Source organism: Electrona antarctica (genome assembly GCF_951216825.1).
Source record: "Electrona antarctica genome assembly, chromosome: 23".
Classification (NCBI taxonomy): domain Eukaryota; kingdom Metazoa; phylum Chordata; class Actinopteri; order Myctophiformes; family Myctophidae; genus Electrona; species Electrona antarctica.
Window position 1 is genome coordinate 4,872,884 of NC_136804.1, and position 15,800 is coordinate 4,888,683.

Sequence of the window (15,800 nt, forward strand, 5' to 3'; positions counted from 1 at the left end):
GAAGCTTGATTCATACATTGTTGCATGCTGGAAAAAAGCTGATCTAAAAGTTCACTACACGTTGCACTATGATGTGTTGTGAGGTTGTAGATCAGGTGCATTTTGGTGCAGGCAGATGAGTATAAAATCAAGCATAAATGCAACTCTAACCCCTAAAGCTAACCTCTAAATGCCTAATCCTTACCCAAACCTGAACCTTTTCTTAAAGGAGAATTCCATACTAAAAGGCTTTCTTACCTTTCTTTGTAGTTGTTATGTCCCCACCAAAGAGGTCCAGGTGTTATTTTGTGCAAAAGTTCCTTATTGGCTATTTCCCCTACCATAACTAAATTAATTGCATTGAATGGGAATTGAATGGGGCTATGGGGTGTTGTGCTAATTCGCTTATTTCCATCGAAATAAGTAGTAAAGTGTGCCGCTTGGGATATAATTTACATTATGAAGAGAGGATATACACAAAAAAATAATAATTTTGAGCGATGGAAATAAGCGAATTAGCACAACACCCCATAGCCCCATTCAATGCAATTCATTTAGGGCTTATGGTAGGGGAAAAAGCCAATAAGGAGCTTTTGCACAAAATAACACCTGGACCTCTTTGGTGGGGACGTAACAACTACAAAGAAAGGTAAGAAAGCCTTTTAGTATGGAATTCTCCTTTAATGTATAGGACCAGGGAAATGGTAATAATAATGTCTACTTCTGAAATTCAGCTATACTTGTTGTGGGGACATATGGCCGCACGCACGCACGCGTGCGCACACGCACACACACGCACACACACACACACACACACACACACACACACACACACACACACACACACACACACACACACACACACACACACACACACACACACACACCTTGTGCCGATACATACAGGGGGTCAATACGATAATAACAATAGCTCACAGGAATTGCTATGCGCTTTGATGAAAGCATTTGGTCAACGTTAAGAGAGGCCATCCAAAGTGAAGTTGAGCTCACTTATATTTGAAGTCATGCGAAACCAAAAGCATTAACCTTGGCCAATGAACGCCATAGTGGAGTCACAGAACTCCACGAGCTATGATGATGATGTGCCAAACGACACAGTAGGGCTGAGCCACATGACTTCACATCAATGTTGATTTCGTCGATTAAAACTATGACGAAAAATGTCCATCGACTGCCTTTTTTCACTGACGAAAACTCAAGAAAAAAAAAGAGTCTTAAAACTAAGACTAAGTATATTTACTAATACAAACTAGACTAAAATGTTAGGGAGGGACGAGAAGAGAAGAGATCCAGTAAAACTAAAAGACAAGTTTGGTTGCACTATTTCCAGCATGCAACAAAGTGTAAAATCAGGCATTGTGATGCCATCAAGGCCTGCCAAAATACAGTACATTTTAGTTGACAAAATTAACTGTATTGAACTAGACTGTATTGTACTAAAACTAGACAAAAACTAAAAGGAATTTTATTCAAAAGACTATGACGAAAACTAACTAAAACATATATATATATCAAAAAGGCTGTGCCATGTGACTACAGGATGCCAAAAAATATTTGTGTTATAGGACTTTTTCTTTATTTTTATTTTCTTTAATATTAACCACTTCAACCACTAGCATATCCCTATTCCGGTTGGAACGTTTGACAAAAATAGCCAACGTACGAGCTGGTAGATCGGATATTCTCGGTGAATAGGTTTGGTAAAGGGACAAAAGAGCAGACCAAGCACAGAGCAGATCCCGTAGCCGAGTACATCTCAACAACCCCCCGAGGGGTGTGGTTTTGCAATAAGGGGTGTGGTTAAATCTTCTTTTTTTTCTCGCCCACTGTGTAATACAGTAGGTGGACAGTAGGTGTCAGACCAGAGCTCTTTACTCTATACTACTCTAAATGTGGTAAATGGTAAATGGTGCATTTATATAGCGCCTTTATCCAAGGCGCTTTACATAGATTGTGCATTACATTCACCCATCCACACGCACATTCATACACCGATTGCGGCAGAAGCCATGCAAGGTACCAACCAGCACATCGGGAGCAATTTGGGGTTCAGTGTCTTGCCCAAGGACACTTCGACATGTAGACAGGAGGAGCCGGGATTCGAACCGCCGACCCATGGATCATTGGACGACCTGCTCTACCTCCTGAGCCACAGTCGCCCCTTGTGGCTCTATTCCTATAGAGTGTCGCAGTCCCGCCTCCTACCATGGACCAGGAAATGAATCCCAATGCATTTTTCCCATAGACATTTCAAGTATTTCATGTATTTATTTAAAGACGGTTACGCCGCGGACAAAGCCAACTCGAGTCGTGACAACTCATGACAACACAAACAATATGTTGGACCAAACAAATAATTACAAAGAAGAAAAACAACAAAGAAAGTGTTGTAACCTGTCGTTTTTTTCTTCTTTCTAATTATTTTTTCGGCCCCAAAAATTGTGTTTGTTGTCATGCTTTGTCACGACTCGAGTTGGCTTTGTCCGTGGCGTAAACGTCTTTAAATAAATACTTTCTGAAATGTCTATGAGGAAAATGAACGGAGAATCATTTCCTGGTCCCTGGTAGGAGGCGGGACCGCGACGCTCTATAGCTGGCAAATTATAATTTGCACTGTTTATTCTACCACATGTGTTTACATGTAATACATGCAAACCCATGCACATCAAACACAGAGACGGCGTGGTGGGGGCGCCTCGGTGTCCTTACCTGAGGTACTCGTAGAGGCCATACATGGGCAGGAAGTCGATGTCGGAGAGGAACATGTAGGGCGTGTTGACCTGCCGCATGGCCACGTTGCGCAGCAGGTTGACCGGGTAGAACTGGCCCTCCTTGTACACGATGTGGTAGCCCACGTTGCCGCGCGACATCATCACATCGGAGCCCTGCGCGTAGCGCAGGAACTGCTGTGCCTCGGCGTCTGACAGGTAGAGCGCCAGGCTGATGGGGCCCTCCCAGTGTTTGCAGATGGCCTCCAGCATCTGGAGCCTGCAGGGGAGATTGATTGGTTGATTGACTGATTACCTGATTAAACCATTTAGGCCTGACGTCGAAATAAAAAAAAAGTCTTCTGAAAGAATATATATTCAAAGCTTTGTGCCGCATTTTTACGATTTTTCAAAAATAGCAGACCTACAAGCTCGTAGCGCGCCACTCGGTGGCGCGCTATGAGCTTGTAGATCTGCTATTTTTCAATAGCTAAAGTATAACATAACGCTTTGTTAAAACACCAAAAGGGGTTCCTGCCCAGAATGGGTTAAACCATTCTGGGCAGGGAACCCCTTTTGGTATTATAGCCATTGCAGATCTACAAGCTCGTAACGCGGCACTGCTTGTAGGTCTGCTATTTTTGAAAAATAGTGAAAATGTGGCACAAATCTTTGAATGTATATTCTTTCACAGCAAACATTTTTAACTCAAATCTTTGCTTATTGGGGGGGGGGGGGGGGGGGCAATTACATGTATTTTTGGGGGTCCTTGACATGAAAACGTTTGAGAACCACTGACGTAGAAACATTTTTCAGAAAACTGTCCGGAAGACTTTTTTTTTTTTAATCGACCTCAGGTCCAAATGGGTTAAACCATTAAGACCCGAGGCAGATTATAAAAAATGTCTTCTAAACCCCGACAGTTTTTATATCTAGATATCAGTGGTTGTTTTTCATGTCAAGGACCCTCAAAATGACATGTATTAGGGCCGCAGCCATTCCGTTGCTGTGTTACTGTGAGTGGTTTGATGGGTGGACCATGTATTAGGGCCGCAGCCATTCCGTTGCTGTGTTACTGTGAGTGGTTTGATGGGTAGACCACAGATGCCTTCAAGATTTACAAGAGTGCCCTGTTTAAAAAAAATAAAAAAATCACACCCATGTGAACTGAGTGGTGCAAATCCGCCCCCCCGCCCCCCTCTCTGTCTCTCTCTCTCTCTCATTAGCAGGCAACAGTGCAATACTCTCTCTCTCTGTCTCTGGCACAACAGCTCCCCTACTGGTACTCATGAGTCACACATGAGTCACACACAAACATAGGTTAACACGAGTCACGAGTCACAGACATTGCTGTTCCTTGGAGTGGTTGCACCACTCAAAAAGGCTGACAACCACTGTTCTCAACGTCCAATTCCTTAAAGTTAAAATCAGTACTGAGCGGACGCGACTGTGCATGTAAAAAAAAAAGATTTAGATGTTAACTGGATGCGACCCCGCTCCTCTTCTTATCACAAAAGCCTGCTTCGCCACAGCGGCCGATCCACTTTCACTGGCTAAAATGAAGTGCCAATAGCTTCAGGGCTTTGGAGCTGACATTTCAAACACAAAATCAATGCCATTCCCTGATAGCGTGGCCAATGACATTTGAGAAGCAGCGAGGAGTTCACTTTCTAATTTGTTCACGAGAATTTCTCACCACAGGCCAGAGCGGCGCAGACACGCTACTGTATTTATATTAGAGGGGGTGAGAGTATCGACGTGCGTGTGTGTGTGTGCGTTTGTAGTCCCCGCGAATATAGTAGAATATGAGAAATAGATTTGTGAGGATCAGGCCGAGGTGGAGAAAACAGTACAATGTAAATCCACAAGCTCACGCGGCATCGCAGTGCGACACGCAGTGCGACACGCAGTTAGCTTGTAGACTGGCTATTTTTCGGCTATTTTGCTCTGCTATTTTCAATGTCGCTTTAAAATGTTGGGATGTCCTCACAAGTATTGTAGTGGCACTCCGTCTAAATGTTCTTAAAAATGTACCACTTGGTGGAGTAGACCTCACAAAAACACAAAACAGTAGTTGTACGCAAACGACAAGACAAAAGTAACTTTTCTTAAAAAGGTTTTACTGAGAAAAAACACCAAAAGTTACAGAGTCCAATGTATGGTCAAAAAACTGTGTTGCTTCCTTCTATGTCTGACTCCAACTGACTACAAGACTGTGACATCAAACAGAAATACACACAGGTGCCTCCAACTGGTCCAAATTGGCTCCCATTAACATCAAAGGATAATTAGGTCACACTCAGATCAGGTCAGCTAGACCTTTTTAAACACACATGACACTCATGAAATGCAATCAAATATCCAGCATAGCTTTTTAACCTTTTTTAACCAAAATAATTATTAATCTTAATCATGAATTCACTTAAACATAAAACATTGACAATTGGCTCCTACATTACCCGGCCCCTAATTGGTTAGGCAGGAGGGCTAAGCAATTATCATACTTATATATTCAGAGCCACATTACTGTTAATGTCCATAAACAATCAAAAACGTAAACATATTCTTCATAATCAAATCTTCATTTTTCCTGTCCTCTTCTCAGTTAGTCTTCTCTTCCGGCCTGGCTTCTTGCAACAGGCAGAGCTTGTTTATAGGTCTTTCAAGAATGCTGGTCTTTGTTTTAATCTTCACCCTTCGAACAGTTCCACTGGAGTCTGGCAGTGTTTGAACGATTCTCCCCATAAGCCAGGAATTGCGAGGTGAAGAACTGTCCGCTATTAGCACGACATCTCCAGCTGCGAAGTTTCTTCTTGGCCTTGACCATTTCTGGCGTTCTTGGAGAAGTGGAATGTACTCTCGCATCCATCTGGTCCAGAATAGGTCTGCAAGATATTGAACCTGCTTCCAACGCCTTCTTGAATATGTGTCATCTCTACTGAAGATGCCTGGAGGCATACTGGGTTGTGACTTCAGCAGCAATAAGTGATTAGGTGTCAGAGGCTCAAGATCGTTTGGGTCATCCGAGGCACTTGTGAGCGGCCTGTTGTTAATGATGCTCTCGACCTCACACATGATCGTCTGCAGACAATCATCATTCACGGCTTGCTCTTTCAATAGGGAATTCAGGATTCTTCGCACTGTTCGAATTTGTCTTTCCCAAACCCCGCCCTGGTGGGAAGCGGCTGGGCTGTTGAATATCCACTTGATTCCCTTAGGCTGCAAGGCCTTTTCAATCTTGTCATTGTCCAGTTGCTTAATTGCTTCTCTCAACTCCCTTTCAGCTGCCACAAAATTCGTGCCATTGTCGCTACGCATGACAGTGACTTGTCCTCTTCTGCACGTGAAACGGCGTATTGCGTTGATGCAGGAGTCTGTATCAAGGCTGTCTGCAACTTCTACATGCACAGCTCTGAGGGCGAGACAGGTGAACAACACACCGTATCTTTTCACTGTGCTCCGGCCCCGCTTTACATTAAATGGCCCGAAGAAGTCAACGCCGGTATTTGTAAAGGGAGGTTTGTCGGGCATGAGGCGATCTTCGGGTAGGCTCGCCATCTTTTGCTCTCCAACCTTTCCGCTGAATCTACGGCACACTGTACACTTGTAGATTATTTTTCTGACAGCAGAATTGGCTTGTGGGATCCAATACTTGCGTCTTAGTTGTGCCAGGACGTAGCTGCGTCCGCAGTGTCCTGTTCTTTGATGTATGTCCCTCAAGATCAATGTGGCAACTTTGCACTGCTTAGAGAGAATCACTGGGTGTTTGACATTCTCTGGCATAGCCAACTTGTTTAGTCTTCCGCCGACTCTCAAAGTGCCATCTTGAAGAATCGGATCTAGTTTGGACAGCTGACTGCTGTTACTGACTTGTTTGTCTTTCTGCAGAGCTTTGACTTCTTCTCTGAAGTGTTGCCTTTGGCTGTACTGAATTATTTCAAACTCTGCGTTGTCCAGATCATCCAAGGTAAGCGGTTTCCTTTCTGTTGTTGTTCTGTATTTCTTCATACTCTGTTCTATCTTTGACCTTTGCTTTGCAGGGTCCTTTTCAGTTTCACCGATAGTTTGTGATAACTCCTTTCTTTTCTCTTTCAGTTGCTGCAAAGTTCTCTTCAGTTTTAGAATCCAGGCAACTGATCGTTTGAGTCTATACCAGTCTGAGTAGTACTCAATCAGTTTGTTCATTGGTTCCACGTTATCCTCAACTTGGACTTGGTTGACTTTGACTGTGTTCTTAACCTCAGGATCATCATCAAGGATTTCTTTCAGTTGAACAGGTAGTTTTGGCCAATCACTTTCATCGTCCAGCAAGAAGCGTGGTCCGTTGATCCAAGTTCCACCTTGAACCAGGTTCTTGGCCTTCAGGCCTCTGCTGGCTTGGTCCGCAGGATTTTCTGTTGTCCTAACATACTTCCATTGAGATGACTCGGTTGCTTCCCGGATCAGTGTGATTCTGTTCGCAACAAATGTTTTGAAGCGAGCATCTTCGTTCTGAATGTACCTGAGCACGGTGGTGCTGTCGGTCCAGAAGATAGACTGTTGCAGTGGAACTTGAAGTTGTTGGTGTAACATTTTGTCCACCTTCACTGCGACGACTGCTGCAGTCAACTCGAGTCTGGGGATTGTGACCTGTTTGAGTGGAGCCACTCTTGACTTCCCCATCACGAACGAACAATGTTTATTGCCTTCTTTGTCTTCTAGCAGCAGATACGACACAGTGCCATATGCATACTCTGAGGCATCTGAAAAATGGTGTAACTGCGCTTTGGCCGTGCATCCAAACCTTGACGGTTTCAAACACCTGTTCACACGGAAGTCAGAGAGGCAAGTAACATCTTCTTGCCATCTTCTCCAGATGTCAGCATGCCTTTCGCTAATGTTCTCATCCCAACCATGTTGCTCTTTACAAAGATCTTTCAGCAGGAGTTTAGCAGGCAAGATGACCGGTGCCAGGAAGCCGAGGGTGTCGTAGACAGAGTTGACGACTGATAGAATGCCTCTTCTGGTCATTGGTTTGTCTTGCAGCTTCATGCTGTAGGTGAAAGTATCGGTTTCTGTATCCCACTGTACGCCGAGAGCCCTCTCGACTGGTAGAGCGTCATGGCTTAGATCCAGTTCCTTCACCTCACTGGCTCTATGTTCTTCAGGGATGGACATTAGTACCTTTCTGCTATTGCTCATCCACTTTGTTAACGTGAACCCTCCACTGGCACACAAGGCGCGAAGGTCACTAGCCAGGGTCACTGCATCATCTTCTGTAGGGACGCTTTTCAAGCAGTCATCTACATAAAAGTTACGCAAGACTGTTTGAACCGTCTCTGGAGGTGCAGTGGCCTTGCGGTCCTCAGCGGTTCTTCTCAGTGCATAAGAAGCGACACTGGGTGATGAAGTGGCTCCAAAGAGATGCACTGTCATTCTAAATTCTTTCATGGGCTCGTTCAGGTTGCCATTGGGCCACCAAAGAAAACGTAGGAGGTCTGCGTCTTCCTCTGGCACTTTGACTTGATAAAACATCGACTCGATGTCTGCCATCATTGCTATCGGTTCCTCACGGAATCTTGAGAGGACACCAATTAGTGTGTTGGTCAGGTCGGGCCCTTGTAGCAACTCACCATTCAAGGATTGTTCTTTAAACGAAGCTGTGCAGTCGAAGACCACTCGTATCTTTTTCTTTTTAGGGTGATAGACCCCATGGTGTGGTATGTAGAACACCCTGCCATCGTCACGGCTCAGTTGGTGTGTCGGAACCTGCACAGCGTAGCCTTTGCCAATAATGGTATCCATGAAGCCTTTGTAGTCTTCACAGAACTCAGGATTCTTCGTGAGCTTTCTGTGCAAACTGGCTATACGCTGCTCCGCCACACAGCGGTTATTAGGCATTTGGAGCTTTGCGTTCTTGAGCGGCAATCCAATGCTGTAATGTCCGTTCTCAAAGACTGTGGTTTCCTGCACAGACTGCATGAACCGTTTGTCTTCTTGAGACATCTCGTCTTTGTCGTCATAGTTGCGCTCTGGAAAATCAGTGTTATACTGTTGGACCAGTAGCTTCTCAATTTCCATCACAGAGAGTCTGTTCATTGAGTAATGAGGATGTTTTTTCTCTCCGTCACTCGGTTCCTTCCTTATAGGCCCATTCACGACCCAGCCGATGGCAGTCTTTACAGCATACGGTCCACCATTTTGACCATTGATAACGTGCCATGGCTCCATTGCTCGTGGACAGTTCGCTCCAATAAGTAGACCGACGTCTGCTACTAGTTCTGGCAGGCGTACTTTGCTGAGATACGGCCACTTCTGGATATCGGATTGCTTCGGTATGTTTTCAGGGTGAACAGGTATGTAGCTGTGAGTGTACACCTTCGGAAGCTCAATATACTCGTTCTCTTCTAGCCCACATATTTCAAGATCCAATATCACATAACTGCTCATGAGTTTCTGTTCTTCAGGCGTGTCTTGGCCCATGGTGCTGAGAAGTACTTGGGTTGGCTTTCCCTTAACGTTCAGTTTCTTTTGTAGAGCTTCCGTGCAGAACGTTCCGGTGCTTCCCGGATCCATGAACGCGTACGTTTCCACATACTTGTCACTCCTTCTTGATTTAACCTTCACCGGTACTATTGACAGAACACATTCAAGCTCTCCGGCCCCTGTGACGTTACAGGATTCTTGTGTGACAGAAACTTGAGCACAAACTTCACTTCCCTGTGCACCGTCACTCTTTTCTGGTGAGGCTTCAGTTGTGACATAAGCTTCTCTTTCTGTGTGTAGAATGTCGGGATGCTTTAATTTACACTCCTTACACTCTGCTCTTTTTTTGCAGAACTTGCTCAGATGGCCAAAAGTTAAGCACCCAAAACATAAGCCCTTTGACTTCAAGAACTCCACACGTTCTTTGTATGGCTGCTTCTTGATCTTGTTGCATGAAGCTAGTGTGTGACCTTGCTGGCAGTACAAACACGGCTTCTCAAAAGCATTCACTGATTTGCTTGTTTTTTCTGGCTTCTTAGATGTTTCTTGAGGCCCTTTGTTTTCACCCAACACATTTGTTGCGAAACTTCTGCCGCATACTTCTCTTTTCACAGGAGGTCTTTCCTTTTGATCATACTTTCCAGTTGTGACTGGGCGGCTGTCTGGTATATTACCGAAGAGGGGATCAGTAGCTATTTTAGCTTGCCGGTCGATGTATCTGACCAGATCGGCAAACTTCGCTCTTCTGCCCTGTCGCTCTTTGATATCGTAAGCTACATTACGCCAGCGTTCTTTCATTCTGAATGGTAGTTTAGACACAACCGTTCGCAGGTTGGTTGGATTGTCCATCTCTTCCAAATAGTCTATGTCTTCCATAGTGTTGTGACATCCAACTAAGAACATTGCGTAGGCACTTAAAGCCTTTCCATCGTCGGACTTGATCGTCGGCCATTTGAGGGCTTTATCAATGTACGCACTGGCGATCCTTAGTTCATCCCCATAATGCTTATGGAGAAGTTGCTTCGCTACTTGGTAACCTTTCCTCGACGGCATGTGAGCACAGCTGCGAACTAACTCTTGAGGTTCACCAGCTGTGAATTGTTCCAAGAAGTACAACTTGTCTTGATCAGTGTCAGTCTTTTGTTCTACTGAGTGCTCAAACGCTCTGATGAAAGATTTGTACTGCAATGCATCACCCTTGAACACAGGAATATCCTTTTTTGGTAACTGGGATTGCTTCTGTTGGCTTACAAGCAACTCCGTTATTGCATTCTGTTTCTGCAGGACTTCTATTATGCCATCACCTCTGGTGCCCTGATTGAAATTGTGATGATCTCCTTGTGAAACTTGTGACTGCGACGTTTGTGACTGTGCCCGAAAGTGTACATTTACTGGTTGAGCACTGCTGGCTCTTTCCTGCTTCACACTCCCATGCCGTGGTCTTTGTGATGCCAGATAGCTATTCATACCATCTTCCTGTCTTTCATGCTCTTTGAGTACTTTTATTTTTGCACTGCTTGCTGCTAATGCAGTCTCCAAATCGAGCTCCTCTTTTTTAGCTTTAATTTCAGCCTCTGCTACTTTAATTTCAGCCTCTGCTTTTGCAAGCTGCTGTTTTTTCTTGAGTGCAGCAGAAAATTCAAGCAGTGCTGCGTGCTCGGCCTCTTGTCTAACACGTGTTGACGACACTCGTGACACTGTTGAAGCACGACTTACTTGAGACCCACCTTTGCGAGCACTTACTGTGTCCTTGACACTAACCTGTGATACACTATCACTTGGTTTAACTCCATCTTGCAGGTAATTTTCATTATCACAACCTTTCATCATTGTTAACTGATCCTGCCTTGCAATCCAATTTGTAACTGTGTTCATGAACTGGTGTAGATTTGCCTTTTTGGGTTCGAACCACATATCTTGATCCGCTATTCTTTCATCCTCAGGCAAAAGACTTGCAACTTCGTTATTGAAATGAAAGAACTCATCATAAGCATGTGCAAAATCACCTTTGTACACATCCTTCACATGTTGCAAGTTTTGAACATCATCCATCAATGGCTCTATCTCATTCATTTTACTTGTCAGAGCTCCCAATCTCTGTCTCCTTAATGCAATGCTTTTTTGCAATTTCTCTTCTACTGCTTTCTCAGTCTTGCGAGACTGTCTGCGTGACCTTCCTCCCTCCACACCTTCAGGTCCATTTTCTTTTTCATCAGCCATCATATCAATTGCAGAGTAGAATGCTCAAGTTGCATGCAAAAGCTTAAAAGCACTTTTTATAGTCACTCTTCTTAATCAAACCAGTGCAAAACAACTTCTCAAGTGATGCAAAACTCCACATAGGTTGAATGAAAGCTTGAAATTATGCTCACATGGAGAGAGCCACAGTCAATATACTGTAGCATAGAAGAGAAATCCAATCAACTTAGCTTCACAAATCCAGGTAGTATCTTCGTGTCACAAAGCACATGGAAAATTATATTTTTAATACCTTGTCTTGGGAATCACTCCAAAAGATTACCCCTGTTACTGCCTTTCCTTCAGGTGAACTTGTTTTCCTCCAAAAAATGTCCAGGCAAGTTCCAACTGTAGCTCATTAGCTCAGTTTTTTGACTAAATGTAGTGGCACTCCGTCTAAATGTTCTTAAAAATGTACCACTTGGTGGAGTAGACCTCACAAAAACACAAAACAGTAGTTGTACGCAAACGACAAGACAAAAGTAACTTTTCTTAAAAAGGTTTTACTGAGAAAAAACACCAAAAGTTACAGAGTCCAATGTATGGTCAAAAAACTGTGTTGCTTCCTTCTATGTCTGACTCCAACTGACTACAAGACTGTGACATCAAACAGAAATACACACAGGTGCCTCCAACTGGTCCAAATTGGCTCCCATTAACATCAAAGGATAATTAGGTCACACTCAGATCAGGTCAGCTAGACCTTTTTAAACACACATGACACTCATGAAATGCAATCAAATATCCAGCATAGCTTTTTAACCTTTTTTAACCAAAATAATTATTAATCTTAATCATGAATTCACTTAAACATAAAACATTGACAATTGGCTCCTACAAGTATAGTAATACAGTGTGTGTGTGTGTGTGTGTGTGTGTGTGTGCGTGCGCGCAAGCACGCTTGTGTGCGTTAAGTGGGTGTGACACGCTTTCCTAGAGTGTAGAGTGCCGTTTTTATGACGCTCTCAAAGATGCCCATGATGTTGGAATCCTTTCAAATTTCTACAGTGTGTGGTCCAGAAGCTGCCACTTGTTTAAAGGTAATGGCTGGCTCTGGGCAATTATCAATAAACCTACAGGAACTGTAGCCTCGCCGTTGGGCAGAAACCTTATACGTCCAAAACCCTTACTTTTCAGGAAATGGAGAGAAAAAAATGATCCAATGAGACACAGACTGAGTAGGAAAATGATCCAATAGTTAAAGGGGAAAACCACCCATTTTCAACATTTTACTATGTCATTAATATACCTTAGAGCTGTTGTGTGGAAATAATAAAAAAGTCCTCCCATTTTGTGTTTCCTAGAACTGTAATTATGAAAAAAATCATTAGCATGGTGAAACACATCTTGATGACGTCATCAAGAGGTGTTTCACCATGTTAATCATTTTTGAGTGGTGCAAACCACTCCAACAACCAGCTTTGTCTGTATCTATGTGTCTATGTATGTGTGTACCTGTACGTGGGGCCACGTATAGGTGAGCATGGTTGCTATGGTTAGTGTGTGACGTCACTGCACCACTCAGTTCACACGGGTGTGATTTTTCAGACCTCTAGTTCTAGGAAACACAGAATGGGAGAACAGCTCTAAGGTACATTAATGACAGTAAAATGTTGAAAATGAGTGGAATGCCCCTTTAAGATCAAGTCACAAGCTATTGTTGCGAACGCAGTGATTGCGAACGCAGTGAGCATTTACTATGAGACCCAGCAGATCATGTCTGTCTGTCTGTGTGTCTGTCTGTCACGCTGTAACACCACCCGCCCACCACCAGAGGGCGCAGCTGTATCACACACAAAAACACACACACACATGCACACACACACACACACACGCGCACGCACACACACACAAAACCTAATTAAAAAAAAACTTAACTTAAAAAAAAACTTAACTTAAAAAAAACACTTAAAAAGGAAAAACTTTAAAAGGAAAAACTTAAAAAAAACTTAACTTAAAAAAAACCTTAAAAAACACAAAAAAAAAGAACTTAAAAAAAACCTTAAAAAATTACGTAATTTATTCTAATTGTTGTTTTTGCAATTTACGAGCTGCGTTCGCTTCCCGCGTTCGCGCGTCTTACTTGTAAATACTATGAAAATATATAGTGCATGCATATCCTAATCAAAGTCCAGGTGCTGGGTGAACGGCAGATCAACAGTGAAAAAGTGAGAAACAATTAAGTCCGCACACTGGTTCTCAGCTTTCCAGTTTGCGGAAATCTTTTTTTTTTTTTTTTACAGTAAATATTCTTAAAATCCTTGGGCGCCAGTAGCCAAGTACTGTAGTTAAGGCATGACACCCCACACGGCTACTTTTGATGCTTTTGTGTGACGCTGTAGTATGATTAAGGATGGTGTTAACCCATTTTGGGCGGGAACCCCTTTTGGTGTTTTAAACATTGTTATAATTTAGCAATTGAAAAATAGCAGATCTACAAGCTTCAGAAAACTGGAGGAAGAATTTTTTTAAATTTTGAGGTCAGGCCTAAATGGGTTAATTTATGAAATAAATAAATCTCGATATCTACCTATGTACCTACCTACCTACCTACTGTACAATGAGTTTCCAAAGCACGTAGAAATCTAGAAATTATCATAGGAAATATGAGTTGGATAAGTAGGATTTATTGGACTTCCCGAGATGTAATTCCGGATGTTCTCGCAGCTTTGCAGGGCTATCATAATCCCTTGTTTGACTTTAATTTACAGCTTTTAATTTTATTTAGGCAACAAACACCTCCTTGCAGCTCAAACGAGGCTCCTTGAGTGATTCAAACAAACCAAGGAGATTACCAGACCGCCAGAGAGAGTAATGGAGCAAGACAAATAAATAGAAAGAATTAACCCATTTTGGGCGGGAACCCCTTTTGGTGTTAGCATTATGTTATGCTTTAGCTATTGAAAAATAGCAGATCTACAAGCTCGTAGCGCGCCACCGAGTGGCGTGGTACGAGCTTGTAGGTCTGCTATTTTTGAAAAATCGAAGAACGACTGACATAGAAACAGCTTTTTCAGAAAACTGTCAGGATGTAGAAGACATTTTTTGAATCTGATCTCAGGTCAAACTGGGTTAAAGAAAAAGGCAGAGAGAGAAACGCACACATTGAAGTTCATATCGTCACAGGTGTAAACCTTGTATGTTCACAACCTTTTAGGAAAAGGAACAAAATAAACTAGAAAAAGTGCCCTTCTGGGCACAGGTCTCCACCAGGAGGATAGGAGTGTGTGTGATGTTTGGCAAAATGTTTAGTAGTAATATAAACATGTTTTTTTGTTTGTTTGTTTGTTTCTTGCAACAATTTTCTTCATTTTGTTGAGGAAATGCAGAGTCAGATCACTCATAGCATCTCTGAGGATAGAATTCTGGATGAGCAGGACATGTGCAGCATTTTGTACAAAACAGGCTACTCCTGAAAACTTTGGAAGGCAATCTTAGCTAATCAGTATAGAATCTGAGAAATCCAACAGGCTCGTCTTGATCACATGACTACAGAGATCATGTGTACCGATTTGCGTGAGATTTGGATGAAATCTGTGCGACTAACATGCGCATACATAAGTTGTCGATGCAGTTATAGGTAAAAACAGGAATTGGCCTGTTATAGTGCCACCGTGAGGCTGATTTTGGGGGGAAATAGTGGCATGTCGTCCTCGGCCTAGTGGAAATGTGCGTGTATCATTTCATGGAAATTGGACACTGTGTTTGTGATTTGTGGCATTTTTTTCGAAACGGACCAATCATGTGAGCTTTGGAAGCCAATCTTAGCCAATCAGGATGGAAGATGGGAAATTGTGCAGATCTGTGTTGATCACATGACTATGGAGATAGTGTATACCAAATTGTGTGATGTATGGATAAAATGTGTACGAGTTATCTACAGAAATGTGTTTTGCCTAAATCGGCCTCATGGTGGCGCTATAACAGGCCGTTGAGGAATATTTGGGGCAGTTCGTCGTTGGCATCCAGGGAGTGTGTGTGCAAAGTTTGGCATGGATCGGGCCAACGGTGCCGGAGATTAGCTGATAACGGACGGACGGAAGGACGGAACGGAGTGACACACAAACATAGTGCAAAACATACTCTCTCTCCATGCCTTCGGCCTGGTGGAGACAATAACATGTGTGTTCCTATGAATCTAATGCAATTATTATTAAGATGTTGTTCATGCCTTAATTACCGGTTCAATATTAATACAACCCTCACCCTCAGACACACGTAACCACTTTCGTTTCCAAACTTTTTGGAAGCGAAAGTTTTTTTGTTTTTTTTAGCGAAAATAGATTTTCTGTTGTTCAACACTGTACTACATCAATACAAATAATAATAATATTATTTGATATTTGATATATTAATATTTGAGTTAAAAATGTTCGCTCTGAAAGAATA

At 42.9% G+C, this 15,800-nt stretch overlaps 1 protein-coding gene across 2 annotated transcripts in view; it reads right to left on the reverse strand.

Moving 5' to 3' along the window:
• large1 (LARGE xylosyl- and glucuronyltransferase 1) overlaps positions 1-15,800 on the reverse strand; it is a 199,182-nt gene that overhangs the window by 9,962 nt on the left and 173,420 nt on the right. For both annotated transcript variants that reach the window (XM_079493719.1, XM_079493720.1), the window contains exon 12: positions 2,710-2,988. In XM_079493719.1, coding sequence (XP_079349845.1) covers positions 2,710-2,988 — 279 coding nt within the window. The remainder of the gene's footprint in view (positions 1-2,709; positions 2,989-15,800) is intronic.